Genomic DNA, 12,001 nt, shown 5'->3' with positions numbered 1-12,001 from the left:
TTGGTGCCAGAATATCATAAATCCTTGAGTCCAGTGTTTTGTACCTGTCGCAGTAAGCAAGCCAATTTTATAAAGCAAGAGAAAGAGCCAGTGGTCAAACCTGCCACCCCCATGATGGTCACGATTAATTTTTCTGGCTGTCATCTGTGAGTAGAAACCCAGTAACTACAATTTCATAGCAACTAGGAAAAAAATAACAATAAATTAATATTGTTCTAAGCCCCAAGCAGGACCCAGAAGTAGAGAAGTTGCTGATATTTTATATATTCACCTTGATCGCAGGGAACACCCTGACTCATTCCAGGCTGTTTCTGCACAGAATTGCAGTCTGTTCAGTGTCATCTAGCCAAGCCAGAGCACTGCAAGGTTTTGCATCGTGGAGGGACAGTGGGCAAAGAAAGCAAATGAAATATCCTTGATTGTGATTATTGATGGAGATAAATTTCTATAGAGGACCAATTGCTTATTAAACGTGAAAAATAGCTATTCACATAAGAGTGTGCGATGAAATGCACATGCATGAAAACCAGTGAAGGATAGACTTAGTGATGAGTTTTAGCAGTTTCTAGGAAGAAAGAAATAATATTGTAATCAAGATAACTGGGCTATTTTATTCTTATTTATGAGGGTTTACCCAAGATCATTTTAGAAAAACAGTTTTTGAAAACCTGATTAAAGGACCCATCAGAATGGTATTGCCCCCATTATTTTTGACACAGACAAATTAAGTTTTGAAAGGGTTGAAGATTGAGCAGTTGTAAAAAGCAGACATGATAAATGGATGTGTCATAGTCACATCTCGATAGAATCAGTGAGTATTATTAGGAATCTAGGTAGGTGACCAGACCTTTTTATAACCTTCGTCAGTTTAGGCTCTGACAGATACTGGCTAAGTGATCTCTACAGGTCACCCTAACATGTCTCACTTTCTCTGCCTATCCAGCAGAGCTAATTAATTCCCATGCCAAATAATTGACTCAATCCCCAACAGCATTGAATATGGCCAGATGTCATCATTAGGTCTAACATGTAAGTCAAGGCTAACGTGGAAAATAGAAATGACGTCAGCTGTTTACCTCCGAGAGAATTTAATGCAGGGAATTGGTTATACATTTTAATGAAGATGTATCAAACAAAAACATTAAGATAACCCATAGATTAGCAACAGCAAGAAGCCATTACCTCCCTTTAGCTGGACTGCCAAAGGACAGAGGAATTTATTAGAACACAGCATGGTAGGTCCTGGAGCCAAGAAGGAGATGCATCTGTTGCTAGAGACATCACCCGGAAGGCAGAGAGGGCAGGGGGTAAATGCCCTGCCTTTTCCTTTCCCGTTGCCTTTCAGTGTCCCCCACCCAGGGCCTGCCTTCATTAGTACCCAACTGGGAACCTAGAAAACAGCCTGTAGGGGTCAGTTCCCCTTCCCTCCCTGCCCCCCTAGGTAGAGATCAGAGCAAGGGAAAAATGAGGAATAGGTCTTAGGGCAGCCAGGCCTAGGACTTTTAGCATCTTATCCTTTTTGTTACTCTGATTCCATTCTCACCCATATGCCTATATTTTAGAACGTCCTACTTCTGCTTAATACCAGGTGCTATTCATCATATAAAGGCATTCCCTCCCCCTCTTCCCAGTAAGGGAGAGTTTTGCTCATCACTCATGGTATTCATCTCAAGCCTAAAATTTCCAGTGTCCTCCATGGTCAAATCAGATGTGGCGCCTCATATCTGGTGACCTCTGAATAAAATTGGAAAGTTCGGGTGGCTCAGTTGGTTTAAGCATCCAATTCTTGATTTTGGCTCAGGTTGTGATCTCAGGGTTGTGAAATCAAGCCCCACATTGGGCTCCACACTAGGTATTGAGACTGCTTAAGATCTCTCTCCCTTTCCTCCTGCCTCTCCTCGCACCTCTCTCTCCTTCCCTTTAAAAAAAAAAAAAAAAAAAGGAGAAAACAAAAATTGGCAAGTTGATCACTACAAGCTCCTCATATAAGATAATGAGGTAGATATCACCTCAAACCCATTAGGGTGGCTGTTATTAAAAAATCAATTAAAAATTTTAAAACCAGAAAATACCAAACTTTAGCAAAGATATAGAATAAATGGAACCCCTGTGCATTGCTGGTAGGAATGTAAAATGGTATAGTCACAGTGGAAAACAGTTTGGGAATTCCTTAGAAAGCTAAACAAAAGAGTTACCATATTACGCAGCAATTCCACTTCTCTGTACCCAAAAGAATTGAAAACAGAGACGTAGATACTTGTACACCTACCTACATGCGTGGAAGTATTATTGACAACAGCCGAAAGGTAGAAACAGCCTAAATGCCCATCAGCCAATTAATGGATAAACAGTATGTGGTATGTACATAACACTGAAATATAATTCCACCTTAAAAAAGGAATGAGACTCTGATATTACACCATGGGTGAACCTTGAAAACATGCTAATGAGCCTGATGCAGGACACATATTGTATGATTCCACTTCACTGAAATGTCTAGAATAGGCAAATTCCTAAACACAAACTAGAATAATAGTTTGCAGGGGGAAAGACAGAATGGAAAGTTGGTTTAATGGGCATAGAGTTTCATTTGGGATGATGGAAAAGCTCTGGAAAAGGATAGTGATGGTGGTCATATATCATGAATATACTTAATGTCACGGAACCGTATATTTAAAAATGGCTAAAATGGTCAGTTTTATGTTACATATATTTTACTACAGATAAAAAGTAGTAGGGAAAGTGGAAAACAAAAAGAAACCATTGATTGGTATACGAGTAGATACGCTCACAGGCAGCAGGTGCTACTTCTTCCTTCCTTCCTGTACCCACCCATCCCACAGTGCTCTTGCCCTCTGCCCACACCTCAGCTCATCAGAGCTCACCCCCACCGTATGTCTTGAACTAATGAGCCTTTGTTCCTGAAAGGGCTGACTTCTTAGCAGTCCTGTCTTTATTAGGTTGGCCTGGGTTTTCCCTCAATTTCACTATGGACACGGAAACACGAAGATGGGTCCCAGGGAATCTGACGTCGGCCTGCCTGCCATTGCAGTGCAGAAGCTACACACTTCCCCACTGGCGTCACAGTAAGCTCCCTCTGCTGTTGGTTCAGTGGTGAGAGCCCAGAAGACGGTCTCTGCTACCAGTTTTAACGCAGTCGTGGTTCTGTCTTCTGGAAAACAGTCCTTCCTGAATACCTGAAAACCCACCTACCCCAAAATTGGGGGAGAGAGCAAGAGGAGAACCTCGGTGTTTCTTTTTCTTTTCTTTTCTTTTCTTTTCTTTTCTTTTCTTTTCTTTTCTTTTCTTTTCTTTTCTTTTCTTTTCTTTTCTTCTTTCTTTTCTTTTCTTTTCCTCTTCTCTTCTCTTCTCTTCTCTTTTCTTTTCTTTTTTCTTTTCTTTTTTAAAGATTTTATTTATTCATGAGAGACCCAGAGAGAGATGCAGAGACCTAGGCAGAGGGAGAAGAAGGCTCCCTGCAGGGACCCTGATATAGGACTCAATCTCAGAATCCCAGGGTCATGCCCTGAGCCAAAGGTAGATGCTCAACCACTGAGCCACCCAGGCGTCCTTCCATAAGTGTTTCTAATCACGAGAGGAGGGACCTTTCCTGCTTTTGTTCCTTTTGACCCCTAGCTGAATCCTGCCCTTTGACCTCTGTCAGGCCAGCTCCTTTGGGGGGGGGGGGGGTATGCAACAAGAAGGAAATTCCAGGAACATCAGCCCTGCCTTATACTTCTTTTGCAGTAAAATAAGTTTCTTGGCCAAAAACATTGTGGAGTAGGATATCATGAGCATGAGTAAGACCTTGAGGATGTCTAACAGTGGGGCTAGTAGGCATGTTTCAGGCAGGGAAAGCAGTTCCATCCTTCAAGTGGCTGCTACAGCCTGGATAAGATGTCTGAGTCTGTTTGGCTCTGTGAGCCAGTTCTTGCTCTTCTTCCTTGCTTGACCTGGATCAGAGACGAAAGAGAGTGGAGAGGCTCTGCCCCCAGGGCTGGTAGGCAATTCTCACATAGCAGGGATCAGCAGTAGGAAGCCACGATGGAAGACTGGGCGTTGTGGGGGAATTGGCAGGGAGAGCAAGCAGTGAGTCTGAGTGTCCGTGTCACGTGACCAAATAAGGCCCAGATCTGCAGATCAATCATTTTGAAGCTATTTGTGATGTTTCTTTCATCAGTGCATTCAGTCTGCTGAAAATGCAGAATTCTTTTTGGGGGGTGCAGGGGCCTTTCTAAAATTTCAGCCACTAACAGAACTATTTAAAGACCAAATGGAGACAATTTTCAGCATCTTTGGTAAAATTCTCTTAAATGAATTCTTGTCAGATAGACCTACTTAAAGATTATAATTGTGGGGTAAAATTAAATTAAACAGGTTTTACACTCTTGACAAAAATCTCTTAAATGAATTCCTGTCAGATCAAGCTCTTTAAAGATTATAATTGTGTGCTAAAATGAAGCTTCACAGGTTTGACACTACTGTAGCTTCATAGGCACCTACGTGAGTATGTCGGCCTACTGCTGATGAGCCTGGCTCCTCACAGGGGCTCCGTCCCCAGAATGCACAAGCTCTGAGCTCTGATTCCTGTTCCCTGTGGGCCATGAACGAGTGCCTGTTACTTCTGAATTTCTGTTACTCCACCTTCTCAAGACAGTGATTGTTCTGCTGCCTGTTTCCCTCAAACACATGTCACGTCTTCCTTCATTAGTGGGCTCAGCCAAAGATGAAGAGTTCGTAAAAGTTGAGATCTATAAAGAGGAAACAGTATTGGTCCAGAAGCTGGGTAGCAGTCGTCCTGGCAACAGGACCCTCCATAGTGGACCCTCAGACGCCTCTTGAGGAAGCCTGCATCCTCTGTCCAAACCAGCTCTCAGGCCAGCCAGCCACTCTCTGCCTCCCAGTTTGGCTAAGTCACCATAATATCCACGTCCTCTAATTTTCCCTGCTAAAATTCTTTTGTTTTTTTAAAGATTTTATTTATTTATTAATGAGACACAGAGAGAGAGAGAGAGAGAGAGGCAGAGACACAGGCAGAGGGAGAAGCAGGCTCCATGCAGGGAACCTGATGCAAGACTCGATCCCGGGACCTCAGGATCACTCCCTGGGCCAGAGGTTCAACCACTGAGCCACCCAGGTGCCTCTCCCTGCTAAAATTCTTGATTGTGTCCCTTCAAAAGTTCCCTCATTTGTGGTAGGGTTTCCAAGTTTTGTTTTTAGTTATAGGGTCCACATGCTATTTAGAGAAAATATGCAGAACACAGGGAAGCACAAAGTATGACCCAACTACACAGTTAACATTTTGGTACGTAGCTCTCCAGTCTTTTTTAGTTCATACAGACATATAATCATTTAATTTTTTTAATATCCACAGTATGTACAGCTTGAGAACAGCTTATTTTACTCAGCAGGGGATCGTGGCTACCAATAAGCCATTTAGCAAACATTTTTCTACGATATCCAGTGTTTTTACTCTATAATTTCTAATGACTGCATAGTTTTCCATAGTATGGATATACCATAATTTATTTAAGGAATTAAAGGGTTTAGAAAAAGATCTCTAGTTGAGCAGCAAAAGCCATCCCCTTAAGGTTACTGTACCACATAAAAACCATCCACCACACTCTTTGACACACACAAATCCTCGAAGGAATGATTTTGTGTGTGAAATGGTTATAGCTGTCAATCATCGATTCCCTGCATCATGGTTTCTGTGCGTCGTTAGGCGGTGATTATGGATTCCTGTCAAATGAGATGTCTGCTATGTATTCAACATGAGGTGGTTTGTATTTTTCTCAGTCTGTTGCTCTCCCGTCGGAGGAGGTTAAGCAAATGTGAGTGAGCCAAAGGGAAATGGTATAGGCATCCAGTGCTGGAAGCGCGCGGCAGACATGCCCAAGGCCCAAAGATCCCCACACGAACAGATTAGACTCCTACATAAATACATTTGTCTTGATTGTCACATCCCACCCAGGGTTACACCTACATGCATAAAAATGCCTCCGAGCTTGTTTTTCAAAGCCGTTAGCCTCCCCTGTTGCTTTTTAACCACCCAGCTCAGAAGCATTTTTTGTGTTATATCTATCAAAGATGATTAAGGGGCTGGGAGAGTTGATAGATAAGGACAGATTAAGAAAACTAAATATTTACAACTTGCCTGAGTGACAGCCACAGAGGAGACACTCTGTCTGCTGGGCTCAGATCAGGGAGGAGGACGCATTGTTTGTGTTTCCCAGTAACTTGATTTTTAGGGATGTCTGAATGCAGAGAAAGTTTCTGAGGGTGACATCATTTATGCTAATTAGATAATCGTGTCAGTTAGGAATTGCATTTAGGGGCTGGGAGCAGTGAAACAAATAGAGTTTCATCATCCCTCCTGTAACACAAAGCCCAGAAGTGCACTGTCTGGGGCTGCACTGCAGCTCCATGGTGGCCTAATGCACCCATGTCCTCCTCTCTTTGGCTCAATTATTCTCAGCATTATTTTCATGCTCAAGGTCACTTGATGTTTGGAAAGCACTACTGCAGCTTCTGTGACTGCATTCCAGAAAGGGAGAGGGCAAGAGAGGCCCCTGCCAGCTAAGACTGCTTAAAGGAGCTTTCTTGGAAGCCCATTAACTGGGGCGCCTGGGTGGCTCAGTCTGTGAAGCGTTGGCCTTCCACTCAGGTCACGATCCCAGGGTCCTGGGATGGGCTCCCTTCCTCCCTCTGCCCCTCCCTCCCCCTCATGCTCATGCTCTTGAGTGAGCGCACACTCTCCCTCTCTCCTCTTCCCTTCCTCTCCCTCCTGTCTGTGAAATTAAATAAAAATCTTAAAAAAAAAAAAAAGCCGCTGATTTCAGTTTATGTCTCATTGACCACCACATTTGCAAAAAGGGCTATGAAACTGAGTGGGGTTTTTTTGTTTGCTTTTGTTTTGAGGTTGAACACAGGACTGATGACCCCCATAATCCCAGCATCCTCTAAGAAGGCAATGGGGTAATGGATACTGGCCAGGTGACTAGTGGTTTGTATCAGTGATTGACCTCTTGAAGATTCTGGGAAGAGTGGAGTCAGACACAGTGACATTTACTGTGATGTTACAAGGTTCCATTTGTAAAACTAGCCCTAATTTACTTACTTCTGATGACTCATCTATTTCAATTCATTCATCATAGCATTACCCTGGGTCGACATCAAATAAACCAGCCATCTCAACAGACCGTAGAACAGTAATAGCTACAGCCTGTTAGCTTTCACCAAGTTCCATGCACTGGGTCATGCACTTCACATCACCAGAATGATTGTTTCAAAATCCTCCAAGGGGGTTGGGAAGTGGATCAGGATAGATGAAAGAAGACTCCCCCGCGGGGGATCGTTGTACCCTTCTCTCTACTTTTGGAATTACTGAAATTTTCCCAGTAAAGGTCTATAAAGTCCCCCTCCTATTTCTGCATGACTTCATCTGAGGTCAGCACCATCACCCCTAGCTAACGATGCTCAGAGAAGTGAACCCAACATCACAACAGTAGACGGCAGAGTCGGGATTCGGTGCCAGGTTTGTGTGACTTTGAAGCCTGTGCTCTAACTCTTAGGACTCAAAGAAAGCATGCTTCCCAGACAATAGCCTGAAACTAGTTAGAGATGCAGACCACGTGGGTCCCACCCCAAGACCTTTTACAAGTCCCCTAAGTAAAGTGGGTACACACTCCTGGTTCCCGTCCTGGATTTCCATTGCCTCCGTGACCTCAGCTTATCCAACTCAGTCGATCAATTACGACTTTTACTTTAAAAAACATATATATAACCCTCTGTTGATGTAAGAAGCCTAATGGTGAGTCACTACTGGTAGCATAAACATTCTTTAACCAGCTTTTAATTCACAGCAGTTGTTTCTCTGAACGTGGAGCGTCTGCTACAGCGCCGGGCACTACCTGCCGATGCGTCAATTAAGCATCGTTCTGGCTCCATGTCAGCTGTTTCTCATCCCGGCTGGCTTGAAACTTAATTTGGTTTCTTCTACTTAAATAAAGCCTTTGCTTCGGCTTGCTTAAGGTGTTGGAGGTTTTAGAAAGCCTTGGGACTGACAGAAAACTCTCTAGGTGCCTGTTGCAACCTTCACCAGCGGCGGCTCTGCTTCCCCACCTACGTGGAACTTTCCATAAAAGACAGGATTTCTCTCCCTAGCATCCTCCGTCATCTGTCATTTCAGCCCTCTGTCTTCATGAAAGAACGGGTGCTGGGGAAATTAGAGCCCCGGCTCTGCCACTTGTATGTCACGTGGACACAGTGAATTCCCATCCGAGCCTCCACTCCTGCATCCAGGCGGTGGCAGCAGCACCGGATTGTCTCCAAGGGCCCTTCTGACTCCCTCCTTCTGTGACCTCACAGGACTCAACTTTTCAGTCTCCCCCTCCCAGAAACATTATGAACATGCTGGGCTTTGTGTGAAGGCCACCTGACTGTATTTTTCTAGTCAGTAAAAGGATCCAGCACTGATTTTTAATTGGTCTCTCTTTTCGAATAGTACATACCTTGGTGCCCTGGAGTTTATTTGCTTTGGATCCCTTTTACAACCAGTAAATAGTGAGCGAATGAGGCCTGTCATCCATCTCAACTCTAATCTCTCTTAAAGAGGCTGGACCTTCTTTGCTTTTGAACATTTTAAAACATTTTCTAGCTGATTAACCTGGTAGTTTTATTATAATAACCTTCAAATCATGTATGTTTTTAATGCCCTATGCTGTATTGGTCAACGTCCATAGCAGAAGAGGCAAGAAAAAGCCCACAGGAGAGCAAGCACCAAAGCCATCCCCAGGGACCATCACTGTCTAGGTGAGGCCTGTGCTGGTTCCTATTGAAGGTATGAGCATCAGGGCAACCCCATTCTTCTAAGAACGATCTTTTTCTGGGACACCTGGGTGGCTCAGCAATTGAGCGCCTGCCTCTGGCCCAGGGCATGATCCTGGAGTCCCAGGATTGAGTCCGACATCGGGCTCCCTACAGGGAGCCTGCTTCTGTCTCTGCCTCTCTCTCTCTCTCTCTCTCTCTCATGAGTAAATAAAATCTTAAAAAAAAAAAAAAGATCAATCTTTCTCCTACTGAAGTGATTTTAAGCAAGTAAATGATAGCTTTCTCACAACATTAAACCTAGGAAAGATGGCATGCTATGAAACACTGACAAATAACAACCACTGTGCTAGACGTGCCTAAAAAAAAGTTTTGCCCACCCCTCTCTTTTCCATGCTGAATGTGAATTATGTTTCTGATTTGTTTCTCAGGGCAGCCTTCGGCAAGGAGTCAGAAGTTCTTATCGGGAACCTGGGTGACAAATTAATCCCTCCACAAGACATCCTCCGTGATGTCAGTGACCTCAAAGCATTGGCCAACATGCACGAAAGCCTGGAGTGGCTAGCAGGTCGGACAAAGTCAGCCTTCTCCAATCTTTCTACATCTCAGAGTAAGTATCTGTTACGGCGGCGGTTGTGGGGACAGCAGAGGAACTAGACTGAGTAGTCACATTTGAAAGGTGGGCGCATATACCTGTCCCATATGAGGAAACATCCAGGTTGTCAGAAGATCCTGTGCTAGATCTGTGCAAGAATTCTACTTGGGAAGCACCTCTCATATTTTGTGATTCTGCTATAAGAAGTAATCTCAGCTTCCCTGTGTAGGGTGTGGAAGGCCAAAGAAGGTTCACGTTCACACAGCTTCATGTTAAACCTTCAAAACAGTAAATCATGTGAGAACACACCACTGTGTCTCAAGAACAGAGAGCGTTACCTTTGTCCTCCTTACAACTTCTCAAGGGTATAAACTGAGTCTCAGAGCTGAGTACGCAGCTGATGTTTACATTTTAGCCACTATAAAGCTAATGAAAAGTGTCTAACAAGAGAATGATAGAAGTAACGAAGGATCCAGGAAATAGAGACCATGAGAAAAACAGTGATTCCCGAAAAGGGATGGCTGAAGATGACTTACAGAATTCAAGGCAAGAAAGAGCTAGGATATGAATTAAAACCAGGGAACTTTTTTCCAATTGAGGACCAATGACTCTGAGAAAAATAATTTGCAAACTTAGGGCATGGCCACTTTATGCACTAGCTATAAGATAAATACTTTAGGGCACATTTCAAAGCATTGGTTCAGAAGTATGTGTTAGGTCATTAAAATAGAAGCAAAGATAAAAAAAAGAAGCAAAGAAAAAAAACAATAGGAAGAAGGAATAAAGGTGCTGACAGATTCAAATGCATAAATAAACAACAAGAAAAAGTAAAATAATAGCAGTAACATGAAAGAATCAAAATCAGCTTTAAACTTAATATTAGAGTTAGCTGTTAGGCCATAATTAGAAGGAAAAGGCCAGCATTGTTTGGATCGCGAACCTCAGAGTAAGTTATTTATTGTCATTGTCTTCTGAAAAGTCGTGATATGGTTAAGCAGGGTTTCCAGCCTCAAGGTGGAAGAGGTGTGGATGAAGCTCACGGGGGTAAATTGTCCCCTGAAATACGGGCTCCTGGAGTCTCGGATTCCCTTGAACACCCACTGCTTCACGAGCCTCATGCTGGTGATATAGCTTAGCTATCCTGGAGCTCAGTGGTGGGTGGGGAGAATGGAGGAAGCATGAGCGAGATTATATGCTCTGATTCTAGAAATCTTGAAATACTACTTTTGATTTATACTTTTATTTTCGTGCTTATTATTTAACATTACTTTTTACCTGTGGCTACAATGACACGTATGTATTCTCGGCATCTGTAAGAATGGGACAGTTTGGGCACAGGGTTGGGTCTGAGCAGATCTGCGAAAGGAGGTATTCTTTAAAGGCCCTCGACTTTCTTATCCTGCATCAGGCAACCCGTCAGAAGCGGTAAGCTCAACCATCCAGTTTATCTCCCAGCCCCACCCCGCTCCACCAAAAATAAAAGTCAGAGCTAATTTCCCTTTTGCTAATTGCCAAAGAGTTCTGAAAAGGGAACACATACTTCTTTCCTGGTTTCCTTTGACCTTGACAATTGTAGGGCTGCTAGGGGTCAGTTTAGTCCGTTTACCAGTGATGTCTGGAAGAGGCCCTCTTGTTTGGTGGGCCAGCAGTGTTAATAAGCAATCCTTATTTCCAGTGGCTCAGCATTCTAGATTTCTACTCTGTCCATCTTAAAAGGGTTTTTGCAAGGCAAAATAGTCCATAACCTCACAGCAAGCCCCTGAGTGATTCACACAGCTAGCCTGGCATTGGCTGTTTTCAAAAGGAGAAGGATGTTCTCTAAGTTATGCTCCACTTTGTAATTGCACGATTTACCTGTTGTGTTCATGTCACTGAGAGTTACCAGTTCACGTGATGTCTAATTCTTGTCTTTAATCATCTGTTATTCTGACAAAGACCTCGTCTACCACACCCATTAATACTTTGTCGCCTGTGTTCACTTCCATTTTATAATACAAGCTGTACTCTCTCAGTTCCTTTCAGGGTGATTATTCCACCCAGTGAGTGATTTAAGTGACTGTCAGCATTTTGATGATCATTATAAAACCCAAGTGAGCTGTAATCACTACTTATGTTGTCTTTGCTAAAACAAAGCATTTAGCGAACCTGGTTTATTCTGCTAACAACAAGCCTGGCTCACCCACACTCGTCTGTTCTTTGAATTCCCAGGAGAGATGCCCATTGATGTTTATGATTTGAGCAAAGCAGGGAATTCTCTGATAATGGGTTACTTTGATTGCTCCATGTTCAGTGTGACTCTAGAAAGGGAAGAAGGGATAGGTCTTTATTATTCTTTATGAAAAGTGAACCAAATGATTGCCTCAACAAAAGTGTTTCCAAATCTAGAAGCTAGATAACGTGAAGAAAATGCCAGCCTTTTATCTAGCAGTCGTGGGTACTCAGCCCGATGGGAAGAAATCCAGAAAAGAAGATTTCAGGTTGGTTTCTGGCTCCATATTCTGTTAACTATTTGGTGAACACCAGGCTTTGGTATAATGAAGAAGCTATTGATGTTGATGGAGTGGAAGAATTTTTCAG

At 43.2% G+C, this 12,001-nt stretch overlaps 1 protein-coding gene across 3 annotated transcripts in view; it reads left to right on the top strand.

Moving 5' to 3' along the window:
- EXOC4 (exocyst complex component 4) overlaps positions 1–12,001 on the top strand; it is a 744,112-nt gene that overhangs the window by 624,846 nt on the left and 107,265 nt on the right. For all 3 annotated transcript variants that reach the window (XM_038556467.1, XM_038556468.1, XM_038556469.1), the window contains exon 14: positions 9,261–9,439. In XM_038556467.1, the coding sequence (XP_038412395.1) occupies positions 9,261–9,439 (179 nt within the window). The remainder of the gene's footprint in view (positions 1–9,260; positions 9,440–12,001) is intronic.

Source organism: Canis lupus, chromosome 14, assembly GCF_011100685.1.
Source record: "Canis lupus familiaris isolate Mischka breed German Shepherd chromosome 14, alternate assembly UU_Cfam_GSD_1.0, whole genome shotgun sequence".
Classification (NCBI taxonomy): Eukaryota; Metazoa; Chordata; class Mammalia; order Carnivora; family Canidae; genus Canis; species Canis lupus.
This window is presented reverse-complemented; position numbering and strand designations above follow the sequence as displayed.